The sequence below is a fragment of the Urocitellus parryii genome, chromosome 3 (genome assembly GCF_045843805.1).
Source record: "Urocitellus parryii isolate mUroPar1 chromosome 3, mUroPar1.hap1, whole genome shotgun sequence".
Lineage (NCBI taxonomy): Eukaryota > Metazoa > Chordata > Mammalia > Rodentia > Sciuridae > Urocitellus > Urocitellus parryii.
The window spans coordinates 85,986,812-86,003,666 of record NC_135533.1 but is presented as its reverse complement, the minus strand read 5'-3'; the positions used below and the strand labels follow the sequence as shown (position 1 = coordinate 86,003,666).

Below are 16,855 nucleotides of genomic sequence, written 5' to 3'. Positions count from 1 at the left end.
TGGAACAGAATGTGCGAGAGGAAGAGGAGCAGGGATAGAGGAATAAGGGGAGTGTGAGGGTGCCCAAGACAAACTTGGTCTCTGCCACAATTTTCCCAAAGCTCCATCTTAAAGGAAGATTTTTTTCAACCAGTATACAGGGAAGGAGATGAGTATTTTCAGAGTATGTATTTTCCTTGCCAAAAGACTGGTCATGTGTTTTTACTTTCTTTTTTTTTTTTATAATCATGAAAAAAAAATCCACAGCAAACTTAAATGTCAAACAATAGGGGGTGGTTAAGAAATTATGGTATAGCAACTCAATGGAATATTATGTGTAATCACAGTTTTGAAAACTATGTAGCAACATGAAAAAAATGTCTGTGGTAGAATTTTAAGTGAAAAAAGCAGAAATTTAAAATGTGTCAATGCTATGACTAAAACTATTCAAAAGTTAGGTTCACTTCTGGCCAAGGCATGCAAGGAAATGTAAAAATGGAAAGTCAGTGATTCCCTAGGGTTGTGAGAGTCTCTGCGATTTACCATCCCACCCCCATTTTTTTTGATTTCTAACATATTATCACCATAGTTCCTTTAAATACAATGTTTTAAAATAAAGTGATACTGGGGAAAGGTGACCTTATCAATAAAACTGAAAAATCTCCCAGCCATCACTATCCAGGAACACTCCCAGCCATCCAAAAAAAAAAAAAAAAATCATGGCAATGATATGCAAGAGTCCCTGTCATCCAATCACTTGGCATGATTAACCACCTACTCTCTGTTGTGGCACCACCGGTGAAATGCAAGGTCCTGTGAGGGAAATCAAAACTAGGACAACATTCAGTTCTTGCAGTTATGGGACGTCCCATTCAGGAGAAAGAATTTATGGCAAACACAGGAATAAGCACAGTTAGACGACACAGTTTAAAAACAAAAGTCATAAGAAAAATATTAACAAAGCACTAAGGAATGAATTAATTTTAAATTCAGGTTTTGGTTTTGGAGAATAGGAGGTGATGATTGAGGTGGGCCTGGGAAAAGAGTGTTTCCCCAGGCAGAAGGTGAGTGTGCTTTTGTGTGTGTATGTGTGTGTGTGTGTGTGTGTGTGTGTGTGTTTCCAGTGAGCTGGAGGTGAGAATGAGATGTTCCCATGAGATGGTCCCTTAACTGCTGAGCTTCACTTATCTACAGAAGAGGCTAATTCTAGTTCCTAGGTAGGTTTGTCATGAAGCTCAAGATGGCAGATGAACAAGAAAGTTGTTCCAATAAAGATTCAATAAATCATTCTGTTCCCCTTAATTCTCAGCTCATAGAAGAAACTGGTTTAGGGAAAAAACAAGCCCGAAGGACAAAAGTCATAGGACATTGCCCAAGGGGAGTTCAGAAGTCTTGGCAGTGACAAGTTCATGATGCTAAGAAAAATGACAACATCTGTGATGGTTATGAACTTCAAGCTGGAAACCCAAGGAACAGTGGTGGCCCCCACTAAAACGGGCATGTCAGGAAAACCAGCATGAGGATTGGTGTTTGAGAAATTTGAGAATTAAGGAACAGCAGGAATCTGTCTAGGGTCCAGTTAGATGCTAAGACTCTTGCCCAGGAGAGAGGGGTAGGCTGGTCACATATGATACATGCTATACAATTTTTCATAGTTGACTTACTGTTACTGAGGTCTGTAAGGCCCCTAGCAACCCCTCTCCACAGCTCATCTTGATACATTCATCCCAAATAACCAAAGACGTTGTTGGATCAAAATACCCTGTTTGGCATATATTCCAACTGAATTTAACATACTATATTTTCCTCTGAGAAGTGTTAACTTTTTAAAATAGCTTCATAAGATAAAAACTCACATACCACACATTCACCTGTTTAAAATATATAATCCAGTAGCCTTGCACTCTTCATAGGTATGGACAACCAGCGCCATGATCAGTTTGGGGACAGGGTTTAAAACATGTCCAACCCAAAATGAAATCACACACCCTTTAGTTGTCTCCCAGGAGCTCCCAACCCCACCCTCAGCTCTAGGCAACAACTGATCTACCTTCTGTTTCCACAGATTTGCCTACTCTGGATCCTAAACATAAATGGAATCATACAATATGTGGTCCTTTGCACCTGAATTCCTTTGTGTTAACAAAAAATAATCAAGATTCATCTATGTGGTAGTATATGTCAGTATTAATTTCTTTTTATCAAATAATATTACAATATGTAGATAAGCCACATTTTGCTTATACACCCATGAATTGACTTTAGGTTGTTTTAACTTTTGGACTATTCCAGTTAATCCTGCCAGGAACATTCATGTACAAGTTTTGTATGGGCATGTTTTCATTTCTCTTGGGGGTATAATGAGGAATAGAATCACAAGGTTATAAGGTTTATTTTTAACTTCTTGAGGAACTGCCAAACTGTTCTCCAAAGTGACCATATCATTGACAATCACACAGAACCATACCATTGACAATCACATCAACAATATGAGATTCTAATTTTTCCACATCTTCACCAACACTGGTCTTTTTCATTTAGTCATCCTAGTAGGCATGAAGAGGTACCTCACTGCAGTTTTAATTTGTATTATCCTGGGACCTAGTGATGCTGAACATCTTTTCATATGCTTATTGGCTGTGTATATATTTTCTTTGAAAAACTCTCATTAGATCCATTGTGTGAGTGTGTGTGTGTGTGTGTGTGTGTGTTTGGGGCAGAGTACCAGGGGTTGAACTCAGAGGCACCCGACCACTGAGCCATATCCCTAGCCCTATTTTGTATTCTATTAGAGACAGGGTCTCACTGAGTTGCTTAGCACCTCGCTAAATTGCTGAGGCTGGTTTTGAACTCCAGATCCTCCTGCCTCCCCTCTGAGCTGCTGGGATTACAGGCAGGCACTACTGTGCCTGGCCTGTTTTTTTGTTTTTTATTTTTTTTAATGGTGCTGGGGGTCAAACCCAAGGCCTCACACATGCTAGGCAAGCACTCTACCACTGGATCATTTCTACAGCCCCTTCCCAATATTTAATTGGGTTACCTGTCATTTTACTAGGCTGTGTTTTTTAAATGCAGAATTTTTTCTTCCTTGTTTTTTATTGTGGAATGTAGAAGTAGCACATAGGCATAAATTGTCCATCAGCAACCAGAAAATCAGAATTTTTCCTCCCACATTAAAACATCTACAGTCAATCTAGTATGTGTGTGTGTGTGTGTGTGTGTGTGTGTGTGTGTGTGTGTTTATGAGAACTGGTGGTTTTGGTCCTTGTCAGTAACCATTAGCATATCAAAACAATAATTGTTAAGCCTGCCAGGGTGACAAATTATAGTTGGCTTAATTCTTTCTTCTCAAGGTAAAGAGTTGGTGCTGCCCTTTTGGCATTGCTCTTTCACAAACCCTGGAGACAAATTCAAGGCCAAACCAAGGACACATTAGCAAATTCCTTAATCAGTGCAACATGTTTATATCTATTTTTATACATTTTTATTTTGTTGGCTTTGTTCCTTTTTTTTTCTTTTTGTTTTTGGTTACACCGTACATTTATTTATTTATTTATTTGTGGTGCTGAAGATTGAACCCAATGCCTCACACATACTAGACAATTGCTCTACCACCAAGACACAACCATAGCCCACTGGCTTTGTACTTAACTTGCAATGTGTGGACCCTCATCTTTGAAGAGCTGTTCCAAATAGTTCTGTGGTCCACTGAAGGATTATTTTTCCTCATGCTAAAAATGTCTGATTATAATCTACATCATTCCCAATCTGCTATTTTCCACAGAGTCCTCTTGAAGGAGACATCTGCTGTCACAAGTTGAATTGTGTCCCCTAAAAAATAAATATGTTGGAGTCCTAACTCCCAGTACCTCCAAATAGTGATTTTATTTGGAGACAAGGTACTGATCAACCTAACAAGTTAAATGAGGTCATTAGGGCAGGCAATAATCCCTGACTATTGTCCTTATAAAAAGGAAAATTTTTATTGTTATATTGTTTACAGACACTAATATGTAACAACAAATCTCACCATTATGTACAACTGTAACGCTCCAATTTTTTTTAATGGCAAAAGGGGGTAAGGGGCTTTGGAGATAGCTCCAAAGAGGGAAGATCATGTGAAGACAGAGAAGATGGCTATCCACAAACCAAGTAGAGAGGCCTAGAACAGCTCCTCCCTCCCAGCCTTCAGAAGGAACAAATCCTGCTTAGATTTTTTGACCTTTCGCCTCCAAAACTGTGAAAGAATAAAATTTCTGTTGACCAGTTAGTGCCACTTAGAGAACCCCACCCAGGACACTAATACACCTGGCTACACCCTGGACCTTTGTGAGTGCTGCCTTAGTTAGAGGGGGGCCTCACTACTCTCTGAACTCAGTTTTGCCATGAGGCCCAATGGATACATGACAATGTTTAGTTAGATTGCTCTCAAGAATCAGAGTCCAGGGAGCTTTCATGAGGAGTCCATGATTTCTGGATCCAGGAACTGTCTCATGAACCTGTGCCAGTTTCATGTTTCTGAAACTGGCTCCTAGCAAGGCCAGGAACAACTGGCTCAATCTTCTTTCATGTTGCTTCTAGAAACTCTGCTTATAACAATTCTGATAATCCACAGCCAGGGAGGTCACTGACTCGAGAGATGGTCTATTTGCATTGGTGTATAGGTCTGTTTGTTTCAAAATTCACCTTCTTTTGGAGCCAAATGGCAAACACAGAAAACTCCATTCCCCCATACCAAAAAAAAAAAAAAAAAAAACCTTCCTCCAATTTTCCCTATTTTTCCCTGTAGTCAGAAAGTAGTATTCTTCTCTTCCACAGAGTGTTCCTTGATGCTAGGTATGAGCCTGAGTCTTCTCCTGTCCAAGTCAAATATCTCCCATTTCCTCCATCATTCCACCTAAGATCTGCTTCCAGAACTTTCAACTCCCACACTGTCCCCTGTAAACAACTTCTCACTGGTCAGTGTCACTGTGAAGTGCGGATTTATGTTCCATGACATAACCTACAAAGCTGCTGTACCTGACTGTTTTCATTGATCAGAGCTGAATGTAACCCTGTGTTAAGAAAGGTAATCAAGTAAATCCAAGGAGAAATGCAAAAGTAAGGCCAAATAGCTGTTTTCAAATTAAATGATTCAGCTTTCTATGCATAGGGCCCACCCAGATCCATGCCAGTCTCCAGAAGAGAGGCCATGAGCCTCGTTCTTGGTTTCCTGGAAATCTCTTATGGATCAGAATCATAGCAGCGCATGAGCGCACGTACACACTTCCTAAATAGAGGTCCTCAAATGTATGCTAATATTAAATATCAACCATCCACATAAATCACTATTCAGTCTTCCTTTTAAATAGCATTTGTACTTAAATTTTTTTTTTTTCCTGGAAAGAAGAAAAAAGAACCTTGGGTTAAAGGGTTAACATTTCTTAAGAATGTCCCTTCCAAATGTCCCTTACATGCCAAGTAATTATGTGTAATTTTTTTCTCCCTGATTTTCATAAATGCTTCTGAAGCAAATGAAAATAATAATAATAATGATAATAATAATAATAATAATTGTACTTCTCTGCTACTGTGGCTTCCATCCTGCCAGCAGAGCCCACTGTTTTGTTTTGGTTTTTTAATGTTTTGAATGGTTTGGAGATTAGCATGGGTATTTAGCAAAAAGTACAATTTCAAATTACATGCTGCTTTATGGTGCCAAAACACTGTGCTCCATCATCCTTGATGACGTCCACAGGGTACAGCACTAAGAATGGTGGTTGTTAGTCATCTGGCTTCACAAAACTGGAAGATGAAATTGTAAACAATATGTGCTTAGACAGGCCTGATTGGGGGAACAAAGTGTCTTAAATAGAGTTTTAATTTTTAAATCAAATAATGTCTTTTAATCAACAACATGTACCTTAATTGACATTACAAATAGATATTTATTTTAAGTGGGTAACAATTTATCCAAAGTATCCTAAAAGAGACGACTAGTGTGTTTATAAGCATATACCCTGTAATGTGCTTGTCCTTATTGGCCATGGATTTATTTATGTGTGTGTGTGTGTGTGTATGTGTATGTATATATATATATATATATATATATATATATATATATATATATATATATAAAATGGTAAAGTGTGGCGCAATCCATATTCCTTTAACTTTAACATAATGTTTAGAAAAGGATACGAAATAATCGTTCCCTGGTACTGGTCACAAACTGTACTACTGGTCAAAACTTATATACCACTCATTGAAACAGGGGCATAGAATTTGTTGGCCAAATCCAACATACCATCATTACTAGAAGAAAACAGAAACCAAATCTCAAAAGCAGATGGCAGTAGACCAAGTGCAAAGAGAGTCCATTGGCGTAGCAGGAGCTAAAGTGTATTATGAAAGATCATTCAGGAGCTGGCCTATATAGTCTATCTTGCTCAGTGAATGAATAGCTAAAGCCCTTTACCTTCAATCCCCAAAACAGATGAGCAACTTACATCATTAATCTCAATGTCTCTCCACAGAGTCTTCTAACAGTCAATCATGATGTAGCCTGAGAGAAAGTTTCCCTAGATACCACAGAAAACACAGGTTTGCAACAGATGTCTCCATGCAACTTTTAGAATAGATCCCATGTTAAGAAGTTAACATACCCTTATGTATTTGTTAATCAATCCAGGTACATGCAGCCTGAAGGTGGGGAACCAGAGCTATTAGCAAGGAAACCATTTAGGTGCAAAGATTGCGTGGGAAAGCATCAGAAAGAGTGTTATTTATAATAACGGAGACAAGTGTAATAGTTGGTACAATTGGAAAATCCCCACCTGGAGTTCATCCAGAGTAGTGCTTATATTTAGGTTACATGGCCCTAATAAATGTAAACACTTTTCTCACACTGACCACACATCAAATTAATAAGCCAGATGCCAACTCTCATCATTCCCTCAGTTTCTCCATCTATAAAGTGGGGATAAGAGCTGTGTGTTAATAATTGGAGGGTAAATTTCTTCCAATGAATGATAGTACAGGAAACCAAGATATTACCACTGCAAAATGTAAAAACAACATATAATGTTGTGTCTAAAAACTGGTTTAAAATCATATTTTAAAAGCACATGGTCAACGAGACATGTATTTGGAAATAGATGACTCTGCAGGGGATAAGGAGACAGGGTCAGGGTGAAATGACTCATGAATTCGGGAATGCAGAGGTTCTCAGCTGCATGAAGTCACAAGGGACCAACAACGGGCCATCTCCTCCCCTTCACAAGCAATGCTGCTTGTTGACTTTGCAAAAAGATGTGTGAAGAGCTGGAAAATTTTTATTCTTTGCATCCTTTAGTGAATACACCAAACATATATATTCTGATGTGCATTGAGAAATATTAGCTCTACTAATATTCTAAAAGGTGACAAGTAGCAGGAGTCCCTTCAGTCCAGAGGGTTTTAACTGACATCTTGACACGAGCAAGTTTGGTCTAGGCAATGGCATAAAGCTTATTAAAAGTTCAGAGGGAAGAAACTCTAGGACATCCAGCTGTCTTGAATGAAGTAAAAATCTTCCCTCTGAAAACAGCTAAAGGCAAGTAGTACCTGGGGCAAAGAAGTAAATTGGCCGAATAACTGCAATGGGGGGATCTCTACCTCTTCCAAAACAGAGACTTTCTACGAGGCTGCATGTAAATCAAATTTTAAACAAAGGTTTCTAGGGAAACAGACCATTTACAACACCCATATTTGCAACTTATAACAGAGCTCATGTCTGGCACAAAGAATTATCTTCTAAATTATTCATTCTGTAAACTTTTTTTTTAATTAATTGTATTTGCTTCAACATGTTTTGAAGGGTGCAGATGCCTATAACAACTGCTTGCTGCCCTTGAACTCTGAATGAACACTTTTCTGCAATACCTTTCCTTAAATAGAATCATAAAATATTAGAGAAGATTCCTTAGAGATCAGTTAGAACTGTGGCTCTCAACCTTTGTTGTGCATTAGAAACTCAGAGGAGCTTTAAAAAAATACAGAGGCCAAGGCCCCAATCTGAACCAATTAAATCAGAATCTCATGCAGGAGGGGTGTGAGTATTTTTTATAAGCTCCACAGGTGGTTTCATTGGGCCGCCAGGATTAAGGACCATGATACAGACTGGCATTGTCCAGTGCTGTAGTTGCTGGCCACACGTGGCTATTGAGCACCTGAAACGTAGCTAGCCCAAATCAAGATATGCTGTAGTAGTGAAATGCCCACTGGATTTCAAAGGTTTAGTACCCCACCCACAAAAGAATACAAAGTATCTCATTAACATTTTTATATTTGACTATATATGGAAATGACAATATTTTGGATATACTGGGTAAACAAAATCAAAATATGCTATCAAAAGGAACGTTGTCACCTGCTTCTTTTTACTGTTTGGTTTTTTTTTTTTTTTTTTTTTTCCGTACCGGGGATTGAATTCAGGGACACTGACCACTGAGCCACATCCACAGTCCTACCTTGTATTTTATTTAATGACAGCGTCTCACTGAGTTGCTTAGTGCCTCACTGTTGCTGAGGCTGGCTTTGAACATCTGATCCTCCTGCCTCAGTCTCCTGAGCTGCTGGGATTACAAGTATGCACCACTATGCCAGCATCTTTTTACTTTTTTAATATGACTACTTCATTGAACGTTATGTATATTGCTCCCACTATTGGACTTCCAGTTACGTTGCATTGCTAATAAGGTAAGTGAGGCAGAGGAGCTCAATTAGTTCAAGTAGCACTTAGGGGTTCCCTCTTCCACCTAGGTTTTGCCTGTTGCTATAAAGCACCTCACTGCAGGGCCACCAATCGCAGTGGGAGTTATGATGCCATAAGTTGGACTTTAAACTGTCTCTCTGTTGTCTCACTAATTATTTCTTCTAAGATGCAATATCACAATAGATTCCCCTTAAGAAAAAAATAGCACCTCTCTGTTGTCCACACATTTGTAATCTGTTATTGTGGGGCTACCCCTGAAAGCAGAGCAACTAGAACGGATGTTTAAAAGCAAATGTAGAAACATGAGCATAAGGAAAATGCAGAAAATGGATGAAGAGAACTTTAGCATGTTGAAGTTGGGAAAACAACCCCGGAGGCCCTCAGCACTCTGAGAGTCATCTTCAACTCACCATGATTCCCTGCTCAGAATTAGAAGCTTGAGCCTACAAAACATTGTTTTTCCTCCCAAGAGTCAATGTTTTTCTGGACAATGTTGTCTTTGCAGTGAGGCAAATCAGGCTCTTCACTTAGGTCCCCTGGTGAAAATGGACTTTCTCCTCACTGCCTGTGTCCTCTGGGGCATGGATTAGTACCATTAGAAACCAAACTGACTTAAAGAGGAAAATCTTGTCTTGATAAAATTCAATGGTCCTATCAAATCTGGCAAATGGAGATTAAATGCATTTCTTCTATAATCACTTAATTCAAACAAAAACTTAGATTTGTTGTTGTTGTTGTTGTTGTTGTTGTTTATGCTTTTCCCACTAAGGAAGCCAGCAGAGGATAAAAATAGCTGAAATGGGTTATATTCAAGAAATCATGCCTGTAAAATAGGGGCTCCTATTTTAATAAATAAAAGAAAAAAGAATAAAAGAGTCCTGAATTCTGATATTAAACGTTCATGCAAAAGCTGGAAAAGAAACCTATGGGTGAGGCCAAACTACACAACCAGTAGATGCATTCAAGATTTCTACTGAGTTGTTTTTGCTACCCATCCTAAATACAGCATCATAAATAAAACATCATCCTAAATAAAATATTTGTGCTCTGGAGTCCTCTGGGTTGCATGCATGATTTCTATTAGTTATGAGAAGTCAAGTTTTGCCAGTCAGACCTCAAAGAGCACGCTGCCAGATGCAACTCACTTCTCACAGAGCGATGTTCACCTCCACGTGCTTCAAAACTGACCTGGAAAGATAATATATTCAGACAGGTCCTGGGGAAAGTGCATCAGCTAGAGTGAACATAGAACCTGTTGCTCTATTCAACAAAAAGAAAGATGATTTATACGAACTTGAAATAATTTCAGCTCCCTTCCTGAAAAATGATAAAACACTGAAAGTAAAAGAAAGTGACGGCTTCATTCTGAAATGGTCTTTTAGACCATTTTTAGGTTTTCCCAGGGTTGACTCTCAAATGAAATCTGGATGCGCGGCTTTATAGGGTGTGTCTAATAATAATAATGAAGAAGAATTTAAATTAAAATCAACGAGCCAGGCCAATATTAGAAAAATTAACACTGCCGTTATGTATAAGAATAAATGGAATAGAAACTACGGTTCATGTGGTCAAGGCAGCCATTCAAAAGATCTGATAAAAATTTTGTCTTCGAAACGTTAGTGGCAAAAGGCTTGAAAAGAGCAAAGCATCTAAATTTGTGGCTTATGTATTCCCTGTCAAGGGCATTTATGACAACCTGGCTTGTGGAAACAGGACCCTGCCTGGAGAAGGGCACTGGGGCCTCATTTGGCACTCTGGGCTCTGGACCTTGGATAACCTAGGAGATGCCACCAGCTCTTGGGCTCTCCTTTGTTCAACAAGGAGTTCGGCTCAGAGGATCTCCCCTAAATCCAGATCCCCTAAATCTGCATGCAGACACAAGCTTTCTGTCAGACTCTCCAAGCCAAAAGGAGTTCTTCACTCTCTTTAAGACCAGCTCAAATCAAATCCAGCGTGATACTTTTCCATCTGTGCTAATTTTAGGATAGAGATTAGAAATGAGAAACTTAAGGAAATAGAAAAAAAAAAGTAACTGAAATATGTATTTTGTTTGTTTCTGTGGTGCTAGGGCCTCGTGCATGCTACGTAAGTGCTCTGCCACTGAGCTACATCTCCAGCCCTGAAAAAAAATATCTAGTGTCCAAGTAATATCTTATTCCTTTGCAAATGTATCCTAAACTTTATGTTTTACTTTGAAAGTCCCAGAGTCATCAATAAGGTCTTCAAGTGTTTTAAATGTGTTTCCAGAAGAGTGTTATCATGACTTGGTTATTTCTAGAGGGCTTCTCTCTTTTTCTCTGAATTTTCTCATGATTCCCAATGATGGAGTACTAATAGAAACGCAAAAAAAAAAAAAAAAAAAAAAACAGTAATTGCCATTTTTTCCCTAATAACAATGTAATAATTCTTTAGTGAAAACAGGAATTATGAGATAATTTTTAAAGTGCAAGGCTTTCTATTCAAAGCATTGCCACAACATAGATAGCTTATTTAGTTTACAAATAGCAACACAAAAAGGGTTTTTTTTTGGTGTCTTTAAGTCTGCCCAGCATAGATGAAAGTGCTTCTTTCTCACCCTTAAATATTTGAAGTTGCTGCCCCTAAGTCTATTACCTTATCACAATTGTATAATTCTCTTAAAGAGAATTCAGAGAAATAGTCCTCGTTTTGAATTTTTAAGCACTAATTTATAAAAGCATTGGTTGATTCCCATAATGCAGCTGATAGTCAAATTGGACAAGATAATGAATTGACTGAGATCACTGTTCCACCTTCATCCAAGAAAGCTGCCTCTAAAAAAAGATCTTAAATTGCTGTAGAAATCCAATTTGTACGAAGCAAAAGAAGCATATAGATGGGAAACACCGGCCATGATCACATTAATTCTGTGACTAACAGCACTGCTTTGAAGTGAAGAAGAAGGAAAAAAAGGAAAGATGACAAAAATAATAAGTCCACTCAAATCCCAATTTTAATCCACAGATACAACCAGAAGAAAACCAACCACCAACCAATACAAAGTGCACATTTAAGGATCCAGTTATCATCACACTCCCAATTTTCAGTTGACAAGGAAAACTCCAAATGCTAAGGAAATACTATAGGACAACGACACATCACTACTAAAAAGTAAATTATAGTGGGAAATCAGGAGACGGAGAACTTGACATCAGGACAAATAGCCATGGAAACTCCACGGTTGATTGTTTTTGAACACGCAGGTGTGGGAAACTGACACGTAGTTATAACAAGAATATTCTACTTACTATAATTGAAAAGCTATTCAGGAAAAGTCTCTCTGACAGACTGCTGCAATATCACAGAGATATAGAAATAAAGGCATGGTTTCTACTTTTTGTGGGAACGTTCTACACCATCTGCGCAGGTATAAACTATATACGGTTACAACTGACTTTGACTTGACAGGTTATTTATGGGTATCAGCAATTTGCCTTAGAATTCAGTTGGCTTGGATGTTATCAGTTGAGCAAACGTGTTTACTCTGAGTGAAGTTGAAAAAGAAAAATCAACAGGAATCAGTAAGAACTTTAAAACTATCAGATCTATATAAAATGCTATGATCAAAGGAAAATAAGGGAAAAAATTTATGGAGAGACATGGTGAGTTCTTTTTAAATTATAAAACCAAAGTAATAGCTGACAATCAATAGCATCCTTCTTCAGGGAAGTACACATCTAGGTTTGGATGTGGGAAATGGGGTTGTTTTGTTTTGTTTCTCATTTTTATCTTTCTTTTTAAAAAGAACTCCTTCTTACTAAAATTCAAATACTTGTTGAAGTGATTCATGAAAGCTTGTAGAAAAGAGAATTCTTACCTGACACACTGCTTAACATGCTTCATTGCTATTTTTACCAGAAATCGTGATTTACATAGAGAGACACACATACAACACCTTCCACACAAAATGCTGTAAGTCCCAGGGAACTGAGAAAAGCAACATTAAAACTCATAACTAAGAAATCCATTAAAAACACAAGACTGACCCCACTTAGCCAAGCACCAAGTTCTTTCTCTGCTTAATAAGCATAATTCTTACCATTATCTGGAGAATAAAATCAGCAACGTGTTGCTTCCTGCAGTCACCAAATCAATTTTTTTCTTCCTTTCTTTCTAGTAACTTCTTTCCAACAGCAAGATTAGGAAGAAAATCAATCTTTGAGTATTTGCCTCAGTGTTTCAGACCAGAAGACTATGAAACTAGCTCTTAGTAAAAAGAAAAAAAAAAAAAAGGTCTGGTATTTTACAATCACTTCTGCAACCCAGAGGTACCTCCTGGACTCTGTACCTCCTTCCCTCCCTCGTTCTCTAAGTTTCTTTTAGTAATGAGACTAATTTTTCCAGTAGCCTTGAACTCCCTAGATTTAACTGACATGGAAAATGTGACTAAAATCTTGTAGAACTGTCTAGTCTTCAACCCTGCACAGAATCAACCCTGTGGTGTTAGGGAACACCTCACAAGCAGCTACATGCTCAGTCCACACTCCTGCGAGATCTCTGCAGCACACACCACCAAATAACAGTGCGCCATCTAGTCCACAAGCTGCAAGCCCCATCCCAGAAGGGGGGACACCTTCAAACCCTGGGAGCTAAGAACTTGTCAGGGTTCAGCTGCTCTAAAGGTCCAATTGTTTATTTAAATAAAAAAAATATCGCTACTGAGATAATCCACATCTAGTGGATATGGGAAAATTTAGGTTATAATGGCACTACAAACTTTTACATCTAACTTTGATTTACAAGATAAAAGCCAGTTTTAAATTAAAAGGGCTTTCTGTTAATAGAGCTTATTATTCTGAAGACGGGAATGATTTTCTTCGAAAGTTGTCCCTGGGTGCATGCCTATTATCTTTGCTTTTCCCCTTCCACTAATGAGCATTTATCTAAAGAGCCTGTTAATCCTCTGATGTGTGCTTCTGGTCAGAGGTAACAGTTTGAATAAAACCACTAATCACTGATCACTAAATCACTGATCATTAATCACACTCTCCAGTGCCCGTGACCTGGGCCATTTTTTTCCTTTAGGTTTATGCATCACAAACAAGAAGTTTAACATTTAGATGCCCATGTATTGTGGAGGAGGGGTATACTATTTCATCTCTAGATGTGAATAAATAATAAATACTGCCACAAACTTGGGGAAGGGATGTCAATTAGACCCCAGACAGGAGTTGCACAAATGCCTAGCCTACAGCATGGCTTTCCCTTTGAAGAAAGTAGATCTGATTATAACAAAACACGTGTTCTTCAAGAAATTCCCACCTATTCAGAATATAAATTTTCCTTTATTTAGCTTTCACTAGCTCCAAATCAGAGAGCACCCTAGTCCCCTGTCCCCCTCTATCCAAAAGCCTGTTAGTAAAATTTTCATTAGATTTCTGCTGCACACTTTCCACACTACCCAAAGGGTTCTTTTTACTTTTTAGCCCTTGAACAAGTCACACACAGGGTGTTTTTATTTCAACTGCCTATAGGGAGATTCTGACTCAATTCGATGACTTATGTATTTAACTTCCTCTTTAAGCATAGAAACTTTAGGTTAAGAACAAGAAAGTAACACGTGCAGCAGTTTATTGTATGGCGCTTTGAGTTCAACGACTCAACGCTCCCTCACTTTGGAAATAAAACATCTAATCTTGATTCTTTCTGCTAAACCTAACTTAGTCCGCTCCTGGCTTCTTAGTCTTCCCTCTTGGGTTAAACGGTTCTGGGCAGGCGCTGTGTCAAGTTAAATACTTTGTTGTTTTGGTTGTGTTGCTTTCCTAAGCCACCGCAAGGACGCGGGACACAGTACTTATCATAACGCTTCCAAACACTTCCTGAGATCAGGGCTGAGCATTTTCGCCCTGGAAAAGGGGGCTTGCTGGTGACTTTCTTAAATAATAGAAAAGGGCAGATTGTGCGCTGATCAGGTACTGAGGTCTCCTCAGACACCAGAAGCTCTTACCCACACTCCAGGGACAGTGTTCGCCCCAGGGAAAGCTGTAAAAGGCGGAGGCGGGTCTAGAGTGATAAAGATGAGGGCGGGGGAGGGGCGGGAAAGGAGGGATGGGGAATAGAGGGCAATAAAGATGCCCAGGGAATGGGCGATTGCACGAGTATATTGGGGGGTGGGAGTGAAAAGCAGAGTTGCTTTGTCAGCATTCTAAGCCCCTGAACCCTTGAGTATCTGAAGCTGTTAATCAAACACTTACTGGCCTGCAGAATGACGTAATGGACCTGTATCCAGCCTTTATTCCTTGACACATGTCAGAAAGAGGGAAAAATAAAAAAATTTTTAAAAATAACCAAACGCACTCTGCAGACTCTGACAACGAAATATACAAGCAGCACACTCCAATTCCCGGCCTTGAACAAGCATCATCAAGTGGGGGGCGGCACTCGTTGAGGGTAAACTGGAGGCTTTATCTATCAGACACCCCCAGGAAATAAATCTAAGGCACAGAAGAAGCGGCATGCAGCCCCCGGGAGAAAACATCTCCTTAGTTCCTTCGTGTCTTGCCCCTCTAAGAACTTCGTAAAAAGTTTAAGTGTTTGGGTTGAATCTGCCGCAGAGGAAGTCTTCCACCGCCGGTGCTGAGAACTGTCTGGGCGCCACCGCGAGCTGTCATTTGGGGCAGCGGCGAAGAGGTAATGATGGCAGCGAGAAAGAGGCGGATGGAGGAGTGCACGCGAGCTGACAAACAGCCTCGTCACTCACGAGCCCGGAGCGCCTGGAGTGAAAGTCAAGTGCCCAGCGAGGCGACCTCCCCTCCCAGGGCGCGCGCGCGCCCACCAGCTGCAGCGGGCAGCCCTGCGGGAGAGGTGGCAACAGCCGGCTTGGTACCGAGAGAAAGCGAGCCTCCGGCACACTTGCCCGCCCGCCCCCTAGGTGACCCGGTGTCCTTGCAGCGCCTGCTGGAAGTTTGCAAACTTTCTCCCGGGGTTCCGCCGCATCACTGCAAAGCAGGCTACGCGGGGCGAGGCTCCTGGCTGGTCGTCTCCGCTGCTGCCGCTGCCGCCGCCGCTGCCGCTTGACCACACTTCTGCAGGGTTCCGCACCTTGCCAGGTCTCTGGAGGCAAACACACACCCCCGATTCATAACTGTTCCCCGTGTCAGGGAAACTCACGCGCGCTCCCACACACGCACGCACGCTGCGGCGAACACGGCGCTGGCTCCAGTTAGCATCCCTCTAGTCGCTCGGCGCAGCGTCCACCGAGACGCGCTCCCGGACGGACACGGCGTGGGGTCTCTGGGATGACCACAGGACACAGCAGAATTCCACAGTCCATCAGCAATTGCGGCCGGACTTCCCTCTGGTCCGCCAAAATGTTTACAAACACAGATCACCCTCCAAAAATATGCATCGCATCTTCCCTACTCCTTGCCCTGTGACCTGCCCATTGGACCAAGTAACCTCGCGGCTACTGCCGAGAACCAACCCCTGCAAACAAGTACACTCCCGAGATGGCTCCCGCGGCAAGTGCAACAAAAGTGCCTAAATGCAAAACCCCAGAAGTGGCCGAGCCGTATTTTTAGGAACTTACCAAACAAGTGTGGAGAAGGCAAGAGCGGAGCCCGGGTGAAGGGACCACGTTGGACTGAGCAAAGATTACAATACATTCTATTTAGAGTGCATTACATCACCCCCCCGGTGACGTCACGTGGGATTCCTGAACTTCTAAATCATTGCGGTCCGCGGGGGAGGGAGGGAGAGAGGGCGGGGCCCGGCACGCTGAGGGGGCGGGACCGCCCCGGCCCCGCCCCGGGCCCCGCCCCTGGAGCGGACTCCGTTGCACCCGCCCTGGAGCGGTGGCGGCGGCGGCGGCGATCGCGCAAGCAACAGCTTGCAGAGCCCAGCGCCGTGTGACACGGCTCCCTGACATTAGTGGTGTGAGTCAGCTTGGAAACAATCCTGATGGTTTCAGACAGGACCACGGAGAAAGTGCAGACCCGGGCTCTCCCGCGGGAGGGCCTAGTAGGTTCTGAAAGGTGTAAGGATTTGGGGATCAGAAGGGGGAGCTGGGAAGGGGATGCTGAAGGAAGTGGGAACAGAGTTTCTGCAAATAAAACTGCGGGACGCTCCCCATCCCCCTATCAGAAGATGTCCACCTCCTTTTGCCTGCGACAGTCATGACCTCAT

At 41.0% G+C, this 16,855-nt stretch overlaps 1 protein-coding gene across 2 annotated transcripts in view; it reads right to left on the bottom strand.

Moving 5' to 3' along the window:
- Positions 1 to 16,305, bottom strand: part of Creb5 (cAMP responsive element binding protein 5) — a 398,582-nt gene extending 382,277 nt beyond the window's left edge. The window contains exons 1-2 of one of the 2 annotated variants that reach the window (XM_026407467.2): positions 16,260 to 16,304; positions 14,926 to 16,028 (exon numbers count right to left, since the gene is read on the bottom strand). In XM_026407467.2, coding sequence (XP_026263252.1) covers positions 14,926 to 14,979 — 54 coding nt within the window. In that variant the 5' untranslated portion in view covers positions 14,980 to 16,028; positions 16,260 to 16,304. Of the gene's footprint in view, positions 1 to 14,925; positions 16,029 to 16,259 lie in introns of both variants that reach the window. The other variant, XM_077795986.1, reaches the window with a different exon arrangement.
- Between the last annotated feature and the right edge of the window lie 550 nt (positions 16,306 to 16,855).